The sequence below is a fragment of the Ischnura elegans genome, chromosome 6, assembly GCF_921293095.1.
Source record: "Ischnura elegans chromosome 6, ioIscEleg1.1, whole genome shotgun sequence".
NCBI classification, from domain to species: Eukaryota; Metazoa; Arthropoda; class Insecta; order Odonata; family Coenagrionidae; genus Ischnura; species Ischnura elegans.
The window spans coordinates 124,123,279-124,138,027 of NC_060251.1; the positions used below are offsets into that span (position 1 = coordinate 124,123,279).

Genomic DNA, 14,749 nt, shown 5'->3' on the forward strand with positions numbered 1-14,749 from the left:
CCGCTAATCTCTTCATAGCTACGTATTTATTCTCTTTTACATCCTTTATAACCTGTCGGATATAACTCATTCGGGGCCGTCCCTTGCCCTTTTTCCCTTCCACTTATCCTTAAACGATTGTCTTCATCAGACCATCGTGCCTCGAAATGTGGCCAACTAAGTTGTCCCTTCTTCTGCTTATTGTTTTTAGGAGGCTTCTCTTTTCTCCTACTCTCCTTAGCACTTCCTGGTTACTCATACGGTCAATCCATTATATCTTCATCATTCTTCGGTAGCACCACATTTCGAATGCCTCCACTCTTGACTTCTCTGCTGCTGTCAACGTCCAACCTCGCTTCCATAGAGAAACATACTCCATATGTAGCATCTGATGAATTGTTTCCTTACTTCTATGCTGGTATTTTCAGCTGTAAGAAGATTCTTCTTTTTGTACAAAGCCCTCTTCGCCTGCGCTATTCTACTGTGTATTTCTTTCTTGCTCCGTCCATCGCTGGTAATTCGGCTTCCCAGGTAAGAGAACTCGTTCACCTCTTCAAGATTATGCTGTCCTAGGTTGATGTTTGTGTAAGCCTCCTCTCTTTTGCTGCAAACTAATATCTTAGTCTTCTTTTTGTTGATTTTCAGCTGATATCTGGCCATTGTCCTTTCCATGTTTGTCAACGTCTTCTTCAAATCCTTCTCTGTCTCGGCTATGACTGCTATGTCGTCAGCAAATCGCAGCATACTAATTTTTTCTCCGTGGATATTGACACTCGAAGCTTTCTGCTTGATTTCGTTGATGGCTTTCTCAATGTAAACATTAGAAATTAAGGGGGAAAGCGCACAACCTTGTCTCACCCCTTTTCTTCTTCTCGCTTCTGCACCGTTTGGTCCACATTTGATCACAGCTACTTGGTTTTTATACAAACTATGAATAATTCTACGACCATTGTAGAGTACGCCGTTCATCTGGAAAGTTTCCATTAAATGCCGTTTTTCTTTTTCGATGGAGGCAGCGTCTGAGACGGAGCATGCTCGTGTCATCCACATATCTCACAAAATCTGTGATATGGCCCCACGGAAAAGATGAACTCCAGAAGTTCTTGCACCACCTGAACGTACAAAATGCTGCCATAACATTTACCATGGAGATGGAAACGCACAATCGCCTACCTTTTCTAGACGTACTGGTCGAGAGGAAAGGAGATGGGACTTTGGGACACTCAGTTTTTCGTAAAAAATACCCACACGGACCGATATCTCCATGCAGACTCCCATCACCACCCACAACAGAAATTCGGAGTAATTAAAACATTATTCCACCGAGCATGCTCCATCTCAGACGCTGCCTCCATCGAAAAAGAAAAACGGCATTTAATGGAAACTTTCCAGATGAACGGCCTCCGGCGAGAAAACATCTTGAAGATTTTCCACAAAATGGAACGTAAGCAGTCGCGGATGGCCCCAAAAAGGACCAATGAAGAGAGCCCTACTACAGAAAAGGCAAGGGCACACGCTATCCTACCTTACGTCGCCGGTACCACGGAAAAGATCGCGAGAGCTCTCCAGAAACACAACATCATGACCAGATTCAAATGCGTCACCAAGATGTCGAATATCTTCGTCAACACGAAAGACCACCACCCTAATGACATCTGTGGAGGAGTATATCAAATTAAATGCAGCTGCGGTGAGTCCTACATCGGCCAAACATCACGAGCACTGAAATGCCGAGTCCAAGAGCACAGAAGGGCAGTAAAAAAATAGACATTTCACCCAGTCAGCGGTGGCGGAACACCAATGGAGTGGACCGACACACAATATTGATTTTGACAACGCCTCTCTTCTGAACAAAGAAGGCCGCTACTACCCGAGAATAATCAGGGAGGCAATTGAAATCGCCAAAACGACAAAGAACTTCAACCGTGAAGACGGCTACAATCTCGCCAGCGCGTGGAAAAGGGTCTTCAAAGATCCTGACCAATCAGGGCACACCTCGAGAAAAAAAGGCGGCAAACGGGGTGTATTCAAGATGAACAAATTTCTGCATCAACACTTCAGTGGACCTGAGGAAGCCAACTGGAACGTTGGCGAAATATCGTCCTACAAATGGATAAACGCGGAAGAATACCCGGAAAAACCAGCAGAATTCATCATAATCTCCGCGGAAGCCTACTTGGAAACTCCTGTTGAGTACATATCGCAGATAGTTTTATGCAGTTGAGTTAAGACCTTTTCTCCTGCATTTTTTAATAACTCTGCTGGAATGTCATCTATTCCTGGGGCCTTATTCTTTCGCAGGTCTCTTACTGCAGCGTGAAATTCCGATCTTAAGATGCTTGCTCCAATGTCATCCTTTTCAACTTCACTTTCCTCTTCGAGAACTTTTGAGCTAAGTTTGCTCCCGTTGTATAATTTCTCCAGGTATTCCTTCCATCTCTCGGCTTTGTCTTCGTTTTCGATGAGAATGTTTCCATTCCTGTCCCTTATGCTATTACATTTTGTGTTTCGTTCCTTGAAATGGTTCCTCACTATTCTATAGGCCGCTTCCACTTTCCCTTTTACGAGGTTATTTTGTACGTCCTCACATATGTTCCTCATTCACGCTTCTCTGGCTTTCCTCGCTTGGCGGCAAATCTCGTTCGTTATTCTCTTGTAGCAAGCCTGTCCTTCCTCAGTATTCGTATTTTTATACTTTCTCCGTTCTTCAATGAGGCCTAGGATTTCATCCGTGATCCATGGCTTTTTCTTAAAACATTTTCTCATCCCTAGAACTTCTCTAGCGGCCTCCTGAAATCCACTTTTTATGGTAGTCCAGTTATTCTCCACTGAGTTTTCAGACTGATCTAGTCCTATCTTGCGCTCCACTACTTCTTGAAAGGCCAGTTGATTTTTTGGCTCCTTAAGTTTCTCTAAATGCCAGGTGTTCTTTGCTGATTTCTTAAATTTCTTGAATTTCAGATGGCATTTCATCATCACTAGATTATGATCACTGTCGATATCTGCCCCCGGGTAGCTTTTACAGTCCTTTATCTGGTTTCTAAACCTCTGCTTCACTAAAATATAGTCTAGTTGAAATCTTCTTTTGTCTCCTGGCATTTTCCATGGGTATCTTCTTCGCATGTGATTCTTAAATAGAGTGTTGGCAACCACTAATTTGTGTTCTGTGCAGAACTCTAACAGCCTTTCTCTTCTTTCATTTCTATTTCCTAATCCATATTTTCCGGTTATTCTTCCATCCTGGCCTTCGCCGACGACAGCGTTCCAATCACCTAAAACAATTAGGTTTTCTTCACCCCTTACCTTTTTGATTACTTCCTTTATATCATCGTAGACGTCTTCAACTTCTTCATCCTCGTAGTCTGTCGTGGGCATGTAGACCTGTACCACTACGGTATCTACCGGCTTAGTCTCTATCTTCACCATAACTATCCTTTCATTGTACTGTAGGAAGTATTTCACACGCATTCCGGCGCTCTTTCTGAGCATTATCCCAACCCCAGCATTACCGTTCAGGGATCCTGTGTATATAATCCTATAGCTTCCACTCCAAAAGTCTCCCTCCTCAGGCCATTTCATTTCGCTGATTCCTAGCACGTCGATATTTAATCTTTCCATTTCCACTTTAAGGTTTTCTAGCTTACCGCAAGTCCTGAGTGATCTCACGTTCCATGTACCTATCCTCATAACTTTATCGCAATTGACCGATGTACCCTCTCGGGTAGTCCCCGCCCGGAGATCCGAATGGGGGACTAGTTTACCTCCGAAATTTTTTACCTGAGAGAATTCCATCATGTCAGACAATTTAAAGTTGGAGTAGCTGCGCCTCCTCGGGATAATAATGTGGTGGTTTCCCCTTGCCTTCCACATCGCAGTACTACAGCCGTTAAAGTAAATGTTACCACGCCTGAAGTGCAATGAGTGTCGCTGTACTGACCATCGTGATCTCCACCTTCACTCATATGAAGAAGAGCTGCTGCCCTCTCCTCCGGGTGATGTGAGGCGTATTTGTTGGCGGCCTCATCGCCAAGTCACGGTATCTTCACAGGTTTAGTGTATCATTTAGATGGCCTATCTCACCCAGGGATAGACCCATACCACCTCGGATAACCGCCGCTTTTTGTCCACGACTGCTTATTCGACAAGTAAACTTGCTTATATCGCAGCTAACCTCTATATCTAGAGGTTGACCCACCATCCGCAACACGGTGGACGCACTCGGTGGCTTAAAGCTCAGCCGCGAGTGCGTTTGCTCGTATACTTTAAAAATTCCTCCGCACATGGCTATTTCTTTTAAAAGTTAGGCTAAAAATACACGCTCGTTATTATTACTTTATACACGATAAAATTGTTTGAATACCAATTTTTATCGTCTGTAATGAGCCAAACCTAATAACTACAATCGTATTTCGCCGAAAAGAAAGTGTAGAAACTTCGCTCCCGGGTCAATCCATTTCAAATCACCCAATATAAATAAAATTTGTTGCTCAACATTTTTAATTTTCTTGATTTTTTAATCATGAGTTCCCTATGGGTAGACAGTCACAAAACACTATTTGAAAAAAATTTAGAAGCCATATTTTTTTTTTGGCAGCCATTTTTAAAAGGGCGGCTGGGCAAATTTTGATGAAAAACGTGGTTTGCATAAAGTTAAATTTCGAAGCTATTTTAAAAGATATCAGAATAATTCAAAAACCAGTGAGCTTAGCATGAAATGAGCTATAGGAATTCATTGTTTTAATTGCTCTATCATGAAAGAAAGTCAGTCAAACTCTTTCTGCAAAAACTCGGGAAAAATTTGTCAATATTAACTTTTTAAGACCTAAAATTTTTATGAAGGAAATGAGACTCACTAATCAAATTTTATTTCTGTGTTAAATACTTAAATAACTATTTGCAGCATAAGTTTTAGTTCTGAGAATGCACTCCTTTTTTTAATACGGGTTATCAAAAATAGCTGAAAACCTTTTAACGTCAATTTTCGCAGGTCAATAACTAAAAAGGGACTGAGTGAAAACAAGCGAAAATTTTACAAAATGTTATTTAGACACATAAGAACATCTCCAAAAAATATTATGACTGAGACTCTACTACATTTAGAGTAGTGGAGCAGTGAATTTCAGAAAAAAAACGCTACCGTTCCATGCGCTCGTGCAGTGCAAGTTAGCAAACAAGGGCTTGATTAAATAATTAAATTAGCAATAATTTTTATCTAAAACAATTACTTTACACATAAAATTTTATTTATTTATGTAGGTCTGCCTTACATTAATAATAAAAATTGATTTTATAACTAGAAATATTTTGTATCAGCAAAAAAAATACTGAATTATAACATAGAAAGAAGTTAATGCACTTATGTTTACAAAAAGTATTTATTTCATCTATTGTACTAAAAACCATGCATATCAATGTGTAGAATATAAAAACATGCAAGAATGCATTTGCAAGTGAATAACCTTTCTCAATTGACATATCAAGTATCATGTGTCATTAAGTCAGTGAGAGTTTTGCAGCTGTAGTCTTAAATTCTCCCATCTACAACACTTTGTACAGCCTACAACTACGTAATCAATTACTTATAAATTGATCTCAACCCTGGCAGTTAATTTCACCATGTATTCAGATGCACCAAATTCCTCTATTATTCTTTTCTTTGACCATGATCTTGGCAAGAGGCTAATTATCTTAATTTTATCGTCTTTACTGGAATCTTTGAATTTTTCTTTCAGATGGGTAATAAATATATCATTCTCACTTTGTTCGTTTTCTGTACAATTAGGATTTTGAGCCTTAAAGTCATTTTGGAAAGATTCTTCCAATTTTTCTTCCATCCTTTCGCTTGACTGCACTTGTAATTTTATCATTTTTTCTATGTAAAGCTGACAGTCGCTGTTCAGTGTTTAGCTTTGTTATTTTGCACAAAGGAGATAATTCCAAAGTTTCGCAAATGGATTCTACTTGTTGCAAATATTTATCCTCAACAAATTCAAAAGGCTCAGGAAGAATTACTGTGTCATTTTCAACACTATTTGCCCCTTTTTCTGGTTTATTTACAAATATTTTTGATGCACAAGTTGGACATAAAGCTTGTCCAGGAATTAGGTCAATATCAACATTTTTTTTCTTTGAAAGGTGTTCAAATAGAATTTTACGCAAACCATTTTTATCTGTTCTTTTGTGAGTACCGAACGGGTCACAACATTTTTTTCCAAAAATGTGATAGTATTTTTCTAAATATTTATCCCTGTGGTAATGGAAAATGTTTGTAATTTCCTTCGAAACTCTTAATTTAAGCGACAATTGTTCATCAGGTGGCATGTCTTTCACTCTTATTAATTCTGCAGGCACTTCTTTCTTATAATGTTGTTTATGGCACTGTTCACTCAATAGTTCACCCACAAAACAACTCATACTGAATCCTTCACCACAGAACAATGAAAATCCAATTTTAAAACTACGTGGACAGAACACGTTCTTAAGTCAAAGATCTGTAATCAACTGAGCATCACCTATCTCCAACCCCAGTGAAAATTTTGAAATAAAATGTATATATCCTGCAAATCCAGAAACTTCATTTGTCATATAAAATGTAAGCATTCCCCCTCCTCCTATAAAGGAAAATCATCAAAGGCCCGCAAACTACGCATCAACAACCACAGGGCAACATGGACATCTCCTCACTTTGTCTCCTTCAGTGTTGCAAAATATTCAGCCACTGTCACTTAATGATTGCTACAATGTAACTATTTTGGCCTCCCTTCCCACAACATACCACCTACTCAGTAGACTTAGTTCACTGAAATTAACTTAATTCATACTTTTGTTCCCAAAGCTGAAGTTGGTAGTGCCACCAAAAATTTAAATTCTGTGGTTTGAGTCTTTATTTTATTGTATGCCTTGTGCCTGACCTGGATGCTGATTGACTAATTGTTAATATTGGATACATTTTACATAAATTATATACAATTTATAAATCTGTACACAAGGTGTACTATATGATAAAATGTTTGTTTTTTTTCAAATGATACATATAAATATATAATCAGTTTACTATTCACTACCAGGGTTGAGATTAATTTATAAGTAATTGATTACGTAGTTGTAGGCTGTACAAAGTGTTGTAGATGGGAGAATTTAAGACTACAGCTGCAAAACTCTCACTGACTTAATGACACATGATACTTGATATGTCAATTGAGAAAGGTTATTCACTTGCAAATGCATTCTTGCATATTTTTATATTCTACACATTGATATGCATGGTTTTTAGTACAATAGATGAAATAAATACTTTTTGTAAACATAAGTGCATTAACTTCTTTCTATGTTATAATTCAGTATTTTTTTTGCTGATACAAAATATTTCTAGTTATAAAATCAATTTTTATTATTAATGTAAGGCAGACCTACATAAATAAATAAAATTTTATGTGTAAAGTAATTGTTTTAGATAAAAATTATTGCTAATTTAATTATTTAATCAAGCCCTTGTTTGCTAACTTGCACTGCACGAGCGCATGGAACGGTAGCGTTTTTTTTCTGAAATTCACTGCTCCACTACTCTAAATGTAGTAGAGTCTCAGTCATAATATTTTTTGGAGATGTTCTTATGTGTCTAAATAACATTTTGTAAAATTTTCGCTTGTTTTCACTCAGTCCCTTTTTAGTTATTGACCTGCGAAAATTGACGTTAAAAGGTTTTCAGCTATTTTTGATAACCCGTATTAAAAAAAGGAGTGCATTCTCAGAACTAAAACTTATGCTGCAAATAGTTATTTAAGTATTTAACACAGAAATAAAATTTGATTAGTGAGTCTCATTTCCTTCATAAAAATTTTAGGTCTTAAAAAGTTAATATTGACAAATTTTTCCCGAGTTTTTGCAGAAAGAGTTTGACTGACTTTCTTTCATGATAGAGCAATTAAAACAATGAATTCCTATAGCTCATTTCATGCTAAGCTCACTGGTTTTTGAATTATTCTGATATCTTTTAAAATAGCTTCGAAATTTAACTTTATGCAAACCACGTTTTTCATCAAAATTTGCCCAGCCGCCCTTTTAAAAATGGCTGCCAAAAAAAAAATATGGCTTCTAAATTTTTTTCAAATAGTGTTTTGTGACTGTCTACCCATAGGGAACTCATGATTAAAAAATCAAGAAAATTAAAAATGTTGAGCAACATTGCCTGGGTGATTTGAAATGGATTGACCCTCCCACTTTCTCGGCGAGACGTCCCGCGCTCTGAAGGCCTCGCGCCAAGAGATCCCGCGACTAAGTGGCTCGCGCCGATATGGCCTCGCGCCGACACGGCCGCGCCGTCTCACGCGTCTTGCTCACATAGCTCTATCGTTTTTATTCAACATAGATTACCTCTTGTTTCAAAATAGTCATCGAAGGACTTACGAAGAAACTTCAATTCTCCATTTATTGGAGTTACTTGATGTACCATAAATCCTGGTTGAAATTTTTTTTAGCTTTGAACGTTCGATATGCAGGTGAGAACCCCTAATCCCTAATCTAATCCAGAACCCCTAATCCCCTCAGTAGTAGCCACGCCCCTCCACTCATTGGTTTGCCTTTATTGAACTTTCCTTTCACGCGCCCTAACGTCGGAGGGAGACATACGTATATGGGATGATCATGGCTGAAACTCCGTGGCAACATTTCACTGGAGGAAATTTCATCGAACCAAGCCTACCCCGCTGAAAAATTGGCAAACGCGTTTTTTACCTGAAAAATCTCTATTATTCATAACGCGAGGCTGGTGTAGGCCCCCGATAAATGTCCATTTTTTTGCGCTATTTTGCACTATATTGGATCCACAATCTCAAAAATATCCGGAATATTTCGCGTATTTGTGATTTTGCAATCACCTTGAAGGAAATGCATCTGTTATCCTCGTAGCCATTGGTACCCGATTTCAATTACGTAATTTAGTATTGCAGTTGAGCAGGGATTTTCACACTGTAGAAATTCACGATTGAATTGCTTAATGTTTAGTGCTCCATTTTTCTCAGGTGATTTCAAGATCTGAGAAAACATTCCTCTATTACCTGGGCATGATCCCGCAAGTCAACTGTATTCCTCACATATTTACTTTCCATTGATTTTCATGACTATCCCCTCCCTCTTATGGCCTTTCTCGGTGACTCTCTCAAAATGATCGCTATCAATTTGAAAATGTCAGTGTTTATTTTCATGAGTAGGCCTTATTCATCATTATCCCAAATGTGATGCTTTTACCTGGGGGGTCGGTTTGGTGTGGTAGCTTCCCACCCCATAGGCTCGGGATTGAATCCCGGCAGTGGCAGAGAATTTTCAGAGACTGTCCTTTCCCCGCTTGAATGTTTTGTGGAGGACATTTCAAGCGAAACACTCCGTCCGTCGGATGGGACGTTAAGCCGTGGTCCCTTTTGTAACCTATCGTTAAGAGCAGGCTAACCCCGACGCCAGGTTTCTCTCCAACCTTCATTCCATATCCTTCCCTCATGGTGAAAATGATCTCTGCTGTCAGTGGCCTCTTCCAAGTACCATACGATGCCAGTCTTTTTTGCCTCGGTCTTTTCTGCGATGACGCATTTGAGATACAAGCCAACGTTGACTATTGTATTTTATGCCCCTAGGTGATAGAATGAGTTATGAAGGACCCGCCAAAACAGAGCGACCTTTTTGAGTGATCCTCTGCATTGATTTAACACTTTTCTTCTTCTCTTCCGCTGCAGGTAAGCTGTGTGGAGCGATCACTGCAACCTGTGCCAGTGCATAGGATTAAACGAGTCGTGACGACCGGAGGCGCGCTCTACCTCGTAAGTTGCCATCCTGCTTTAAGCTGCTCGCAGCAACCAGAGTCACCTCGCTATGACTACCAAGTTGAGCCCTGCATTGTCGGATGGTGTCGAAGTATTGGCGTCAACACGCGCGCAGTTTGTTTATTTTCAATGTTCCCATGGAATAGTGAGAGAAATGGACTGGTCGTGTGCAATATACATTTCTAATAATTCAAGTAATGAGTTGCGGCTTTCTCACTTCATTCCCAATGTTCCCATTGTTTTCGTGCTTCAAATATTTGTGGGTCTTTTATGTCCCGGAAAACATCTCAACTTCTCTTAATTGCTGGACGATATTCATAACTTAAAAAAAAACTATTAAAAATACACGATTTCTGTCCATTTCCCTATAAGTCCTTTTCCGTGGTTGTGTAGTTTATTTCCGCTGCTTGAAACTGTCGTGATGCACACGCAATGGAAAGCCCCTCGCCATATATCCCTTGCGAATATCCACCGCAAAGTCACTGCGTCAGTGGTTTTTCGGTCTCCGTTACGAAGTTATTTACGAAACGCCTATAGTAGTTGGCAAGTCCCAAAAGCGATTGCACTCCCTTGGTGTTGCTAGAGGAAGGAAGATTCACTACCGCGTTTATTTTCTCAGAGTTCGGCCGAAAACTCTCCCGGTCGATCACATTTCTCATATAAATTACACTTTCTCTAGCAAAGTGACACTTGAGGAGTGAACTTGAGTGAACACGCTTCTTAGCCTTTCCGCGTGCTCTTCTATGGAGAAACTAAACACAATGACTTCATCCAAATGGCCACTGTGTCTTTGTCTTCAGTCCTCACAACACCCGACCGTTATTCGTTGAAACGTGCTTGGAGCGTCGCAGAACCCTAGAGCATGCGGTTGTATTCAAAATGCTCGCCTTGCACATTAAAGGCAGTCTTCTCTCGAGTATCAGGATGCATAGGTATTTGATAAAACCTCTCGTTATATCTCTCTTGGAAAAGTAGCGGATCCTCCCTAAATAGTCTAATGTTTCTGTTACGTTAGCCAAGGGATATACGCCAGGGGTACACACTGCATTTTGGCCGCGGAAGTTGACACAAAGTCCATTCGAAGACTCAGCGAATGGTTTGGTACAATGATGACACAGAGGCCACTGCTGGCGACAACAATCCCGGCTGTTGATTCACCCCCTCCACAGCGGTCCTTCTGGTGGTATAGTGTCCGATGGAGGCGGCGATGGGGAAATGCCGTGGAGATTATTTACGAGGGGTTATTGTTGTGGTCGCAGGCAAAATTTCCTTCGGTGAATAAACTCTTGTAATCGTTCAATAGGAGCCGCAAGACTTTTCTTTCTACTTCATCCAAATCCGCCACCTTCTCCTGGAAATCTGTCGTGTCCGCAGTGGTATGCTTCGCCCGGACGTGCGTTATGCCTGCGAAGTCACCCTTAAGAGTGTTCTGCCATTTGTTCACGGTCATCGTCATAAACAATCTCATCCATCCCGAAATTCCCCATTACCTCCCGTTCTCTCGCAGTAATCCACGCGCCCCGCGCAACATCATTCTTTCCAGTCATTAGTTGGCGCGCCGAAGGCGCGTGTAAAGCCGTTTATCAGCGTGTGCGTCTTTTATCCTTTCCGGCTCGGTACCGTATTCTTCTTCGGGGAAGGGGACAACGCATGACAGTCAACAACACACGATGATTTTTTCACCACTGGGGTGTTTTCACAGTTTCATCAGGCAATTAAATGGGCTCTTAAACGTGAACTCCAGCGACTCCAACACTTGTTTCTATCCCCTCCTCTCATCCTTCACGCCTCTTAACGAAACGTCGACTTCACCTAAGTTCATCGTCTTCCTCTTCACATCAATCGATATGCCGTATTTCTCCAAGGAATCTAACCCTGAAAGTCCCGCTGAATCTCCACTATCATGTCTTAAATACATATAAATACACTTTCCTAGCACTGATTGCACCGTTTGTACACCATGGTTCCACACAGTCGCCCCTAAATGCCCTTGATACGATGCGGGGATCTCTTAGGTCGTTGGCCCGCGTTCACGGGCCATCATAGAAACTTGGGCCCCGGGGTCCACCTAAAATTGGCTTTCCTTTTCCCCGTCGGTAACTCTGCCACCACTAGATCCTTAGCGGCGTCTAGCCATTGCGGGATCAGGGTTACAGGGGACCGGCCGGAGTGGTTTCCCTGAGGGTTTCCGCTGGCACTGATGAGAATGTGATGAGAGGCACCACAGGAAAACACCTCCGATGGGGCAGCTAAGAGTGATATGTTTTGGTGAGTTATGGCCCCTGCCAGAGAGCGGAATTCACGGCGGATTGGCGCAGGGGCTCCCAGCTTCCGAATGGCCGCGTCAATCGTCGACGGCACGACCAAGCGGCACAGCCGTCTCAGCTCACCGGGAAGACCATGGAGGAATGCATCAAGGGGTCGGCTCCATGCTTGATCACGGCTATATGCTTGTCAGCGTGGGTTGGAAGCTCATGTGTGTGGACCTTGATCGATCTCACCCGGCCCGCGAAGTCCTCTCCACGCCCTAGCCTCACCCATCCTAATTGCTCGCTCGTACTCCGCTGCGTTGCCTCACAAACGCACTCTCGCTGCCTTCAGGGTCAGCCACACACTCGCTCGAGCAAAGCGACAACACACACCTTGGAGTGAATGCCGCTGGTGAGGGAGAAACTGGTCGACGGAGCAGAGCTGTGGTTCGCACAGAGCCAATATCTTCTCCCCGAAGTCGTCTGTAACGCAGCGTCGCTTCGAGGGGGTCGTGCGCATTGCCATGCTTCCTCGCCATTTCTACGATCTTCAGTTTAATCTCGCTCCTGGCACCAGTCGTATATCTCTAGGGTTGACCTGAGAGCGCAGAGGGAACTCGAGGAAGGGAATTAAAGAACTTGTAAAAATCAATCCGTAACTCGCGTTCATTCGCGTTAAGATATAATCCTTTCAGCCAGCATGCACGTCATCCCATGCCAATTGCGTGACTTCTTGACGGCAAACACCTCTGCTAGATTGCAGATCCTAGCTCTAATTTATGTGCCTTACTTTAAGGCTCCCGGGTACATCGGCCACTTTCGAGTTGTGGATCTTTCCCCCCACCCCTCAAAAACTCGGCCTAGTGGCTAGCGAGCCTAGCCGACTAGCAAGTGGCCTTGGACTCGAGGCAGGGAACATAGGGAGGCAGTGCTTAGGGAAGGGAGGGGAGGCGATGTGGAGGGGATGGGGTTTAGATGACTGAAATTTTGGGAACCTTCTCGCTCGGGTTTGCGACTGATGAACAGCTGAGTGTCACCGTGCTCAGCCTCTGCGCCGCATGGAAGTAGACGAATCTCAAGGCAACACGGAGGTCTTCGAGATTGGGAAATGGATATTATTTATGGAAGTGTAGAGCACAGAGATTGGTGAGATTTCGTCTCCAAAAACCCGGAAGTATTCAAAAAAGTTTGAATAATTGATTTGGTTACTAATTAAAGCAATCTCATGTAGTAGCGAGAAAATCCGGCAAGTAAGAATTGAAAGGTACAGTTTTATTATTCCTTGACATTTTTGAGAATATCGTTTGTTCTTCATGGTGTTTCAACCCGTCAAAATGTTTTATAGATTTCGTTTTCAATGAAAAACGTAACTCCCGATACATAAAAATATTAATTTCTTAGTTTTTCCAATTTAAGTATTTCTGGAAGAAGGTAAAATGTTTTTAACTTCTCGTCCATGAGGTTTTCCTATAAAGCCTTGTCCATCTAATTTTTTTCTTAAATCCACGTGGAGTACAAAAGAAAAATATACAATGCGTTTATATATTATTTCGTATATTTCGTGGAGTATTCTGTTTCCCCTGGATTACAAAGAAACTTTTGATCTTCGCTTCAGATAAATATTTCCTTATCGGATTTCACAGTAATCATCAAGTGTAGAATCTCGGGAGGAAATTTCTTCTTCCTGAAGGCTGCAACTGGACGTTAGGGATGACGAAGACGCATGCTATGGTATTTTAGGCACTTATAAAAATTTCATAAATATAATCCGTACAAAAATGTGTCAAAATTTATATATAATTACTAAAGTAACCTACCGATTAAGGTAGGTTTGTAATGAGTATTTACTAAACATTCTGGCTGTACTTCCTCCTATCATGGATTTCCTCTTCAATTCACTATGAAATTCCTTTCCATCAAATCTCTTATTTCCTTTCTATCTCTCACTTACCCAACATTCTTTCCTGTAACACAGTTTTCTTTCCTCCCTTGCTATGTCCTACACTTCGTCGTTCTTCTTCGTCTCCGTCCGCTTCACTTTCTCCGTTCTTGTCCATTTACTTTTATCTTGTGTCTCAATCGTAGCTCGTGAATCTTTACGAACCGCATAAATAATAAATTGACCAATTTATTTTTATTTATCCGTGGAATCATCATTAAAAGCACATTTCAAATAAATTAGGATAAAGTAGGAATCCCATTTAGGTCTTGCCTGTAGGATACCTCAAGACAAATGACAATACGAATTGAAAAAATTAGTAAGCTGAGACCAGATACGAAACATAATAAATGCTCGAAAAAATAGCAATTTTTGTTAAATCTCAGCCTGCCGTGCAAAAAAAATATATTGAGCATTAAACGCACAATCAACAAATTAATTTATTTGGATTTTCTACAATAAGTTACCACTTATTTAATCTTTAAAAAATATGTTAAACTATTTGATCCTCTTATAATTTCTGACCATCAAGAAAACAATTTCGTCTTACATAGATAAATGAGCGTTTGAACGGAAAAATTACGCGTCGGAAAAATATACATTTTTGTAGATTTAAATTTAATGCATTGGTTTCAGCTTCTTCTTTAGGTTTATATCCTCTTATGGGGTAGAAAATTTTGAATACTTAGAAAAGGTAATGATGACGTAAAGGGAGAACTGTAAATCTACAAATATAGGGAAGGACGGTTCAAATTATATTTTATAGCAAT

At 40.8% G+C, this 14,749-nt stretch overlaps 1 protein-coding gene across 6 annotated transcripts in view; it reads left to right on the plus strand.

Annotated features, from left to right (window-relative positions):
* Window positions 1-14,749, plus strand: part of LOC124160105 (ras-GEF domain-containing family member 1B-like) — a 445,667-nt gene that overhangs the window by 274,181 nt on the left and 156,737 nt on the right. For 4 of the 6 annotated variants that reach the window (XM_046535849.1, XM_046535852.1, XM_046535847.1 and 1 more), the window contains one exon: window positions 9,705-9,788. The exons of the other annotated variants lie outside the window; for them this stretch is intronic. In XM_046535849.1, coding sequence (XP_046391805.1) covers window positions 9,705-9,788 — 84 coding nt within the window. The remainder of the gene's footprint in view (window positions 1-9,704; window positions 9,789-14,749) is intronic. 6 annotated transcript variants of the gene reach the window in all.